General features: G+C 46.4%; 1 protein-coding gene across 1 annotated transcript in view; it reads left to right on the forward strand.

The window, feature by feature from the left end:
- Positions 1–2,500, forward strand: part of eif2ak3 (eukaryotic translation initiation factor 2-alpha kinase 3) — a 39,683-nt gene that overhangs the window by 29,155 nt on the left and 8,028 nt on the right. Inside the window, exons 12-13 of the mRNA XM_065966243.1 lie at positions 510–659; positions 1,880–2,438. Coding sequence (XP_065822315.1) covers positions 510–659; positions 1,880–2,438 — 709 coding nt within the window. The remainder of the gene's footprint in view (positions 1–509; positions 660–1,879; positions 2,439–2,500) is intronic.

Raw genomic sequence — 2,500 nt, forward strand, 5'->3', positions numbered from 1 at the left:
TGTTGAGCTGCAGCAGATCTGCATGAATTTATATTTCAGCCTGCTTGTGGACTGATTCGTCACACAGTGCAGGACAAACAAACCTGGAGATGATTTTGTGTTTTATTGGTGCATTATCTCCGGGCTGATGTGACTTGTCATTTAGACAGTTTTTGAAGTGCAACACTTCCTGATTGTTTGATCTTAAAACAGTCTTACATAGGTTCATTTTAAGTCTTTGCTTTTCACACTGAGTTGTAAATTGGGGCGACAGTAGCTCAGCCTGTAAGGACTTGGGCTGTGAACTGGAGGGTCGCCGGTTCAAGTTCCAGTGCGGACCAAATCTGGAAGTTGGTCTGGTAGCTGAAGAGGTGCCAGATCACTTCCTGAGCATAGGATCCTGTTTGTGCATGTGTTTATTTCAGCCTATGTGTGTGTTGCATGACTCACAGAGTGTAAAAACACCTTGTGGGGATCAATAAAGTAAATCTTAATCTTAAATGATTTAACGCTCACTTTGCATCTTTCAGGGAGCTGGCCCGGGAGAAGGTGATGCGAGAGGTGAAGGCTCTGGCCAAGCTGGAGCACCCGGGGATCATCCGCTACTTCAACGCCTGGCAGGAGAGCCCGCCCGAGGGCTGGCAGGAGGAGATGGACCAGAGGTGGCTAAAAGACGCCAGGTGAGCCGCATCTTTAAAAAACATTACCCCTCAAATTTCCCCCTTAAAGAATCTGAAACTGAATCCTCCTCAACTCAGCAGCTCAAGCCTCGAGAAATACTCTACTACCGGGAATGTGCTGTTTTTTTTGTTTTCTTAAGGGGGTGCATCCATGCAGAAATATAAAACATCTGCTCAGCAGAAATTAGAACATTTCTGACCTTTATTACACCGCTGATTTTATGTCACTCGCCTCACTTCACTGGTTGATTGAAACAGATGTTTAAATGTCTGCAGAGGGGAAAGTGTTTTTTTTTTGTTTTTTTTTGCACAGGCATGTTTTCAGCAGGTGAATGATAAAGTGTGGGGGTCACATCCCAGCTCTTAAGGCCTGTAGAAGTTTATTAAAATAAACATAAAAAAAATAATTCACAAAGAGAGTGAGGTGAATGTCAGTGAATGTGTGTGCGTCATGTGGTTAGGCATCAAGCTAAGCTAACATAAGGAGACTACAACAAAAACATGGTGAGACGAGGAGCTGTGGTGATAATGAGAGACAGAACGGGTTGACTGCTGGATCTTAAATAGCTCACACCTGAGAGACTGTCCCGGTGTGGCCTCAGAGCAGAGGAGGAGAAGACGTGTGTTAGTTTCATCTTTTCTGATCCTTTAAAGTACGATTGAAGGAAGATGCATGTAGTCAAAGATTCCCAATGACTTTTAAACTTCTCTTCGATCGAGTCGTCTCCATCGTTAAAATGTCATGGGATTACATCAGTCCCGTTCTGAACGTGGGTGCATCTGTTGACATCCATTTTCTTGTGAGAGATTTTTCCTTGCTATCAGAAAAATCAGAATCAGAATCAGAATCTGGGTTTATTGCCAAGTACATTTACACATACAAGGAATTTGACTTGGTGTTTTGGTGCTAAACAATTAACAAGGAAATAAAGCAGAACTAACAACAACTTCAATTACAATATATAAAATAAGATAAAAAAATGTAAAATAGAAAAAAATAAAAAATGTACTAAAGGTGCGATGTAGGAGCTGTGCAGTGGACTATGAGAAAAAATAATAATCTTACAGTGTATGTAACCTACATATATTAAACATTTAATTGTTAGTAAATCCCTGAGCAGTATCTGGTCTTGGACTCAGGAACAGTTTTGTCATATTTTTGTTGTTATTTGATGCTGTGTGTAATTCTGTTGTCAACATATCTTCTTCCTCTCTTTCAGTACCACCGACTGGCCAATGAGCTTCCTGGACCACATGGAGGCGCTGTCAGTCAAAGTCCCAGTGTCCAGCTCAGTGTCCCCTGTCCCTGGTCCCGCAGGAGACGCTCTGGAGGTCTCCGTGGACACACAGGCTCTCCTCTCCAGCAGCACTGAGGGCGCTGCAGGATTCGGTGTCGACATCAGAGACCTGTCCTTCCAGCCGATGTTGGGCCACGACAGCCTGATGTCCGAGCGGGACAGCCAGGCTGACCCCGACGCCTCAGACACCCCCCACTCCTTCGAGCTGTGTCCTCCACGCGGGCCCAGCGACTGCACCTCGTCCTCCTTCGACATCGTGTTCGAGGACTCGGGCTGCGACCGGGACGTCGACGCGGACTCGGATTCCGCTTCCAGTGCAGCCAGTCCGAGCACGACGACGGAGAAGAACAGCTTGTCTTCCTTGCACACCAGACGGCTGGAGTCCGTCCCGCCCTCCTCTTCCTCTCCCCCTCGGCCGACCTCGCTCGCCCTGGCTCTCCCAACAACTCCCGCGACACAGCGAGTCCAGCCGTCGCCCAAGGTCAGACAATCACTTACTCAGCCAACTGTAATGAACTCGAGTCACAGACTTCTTCAGGTTTA

This window comes from Labrus bergylta, chromosome 18, assembly GCF_963930695.1.
Source record: "Labrus bergylta chromosome 18, fLabBer1.1, whole genome shotgun sequence".
NCBI lineage: Eukaryota > Metazoa > Chordata > Actinopteri > Labriformes > Labridae > Labrus > Labrus bergylta.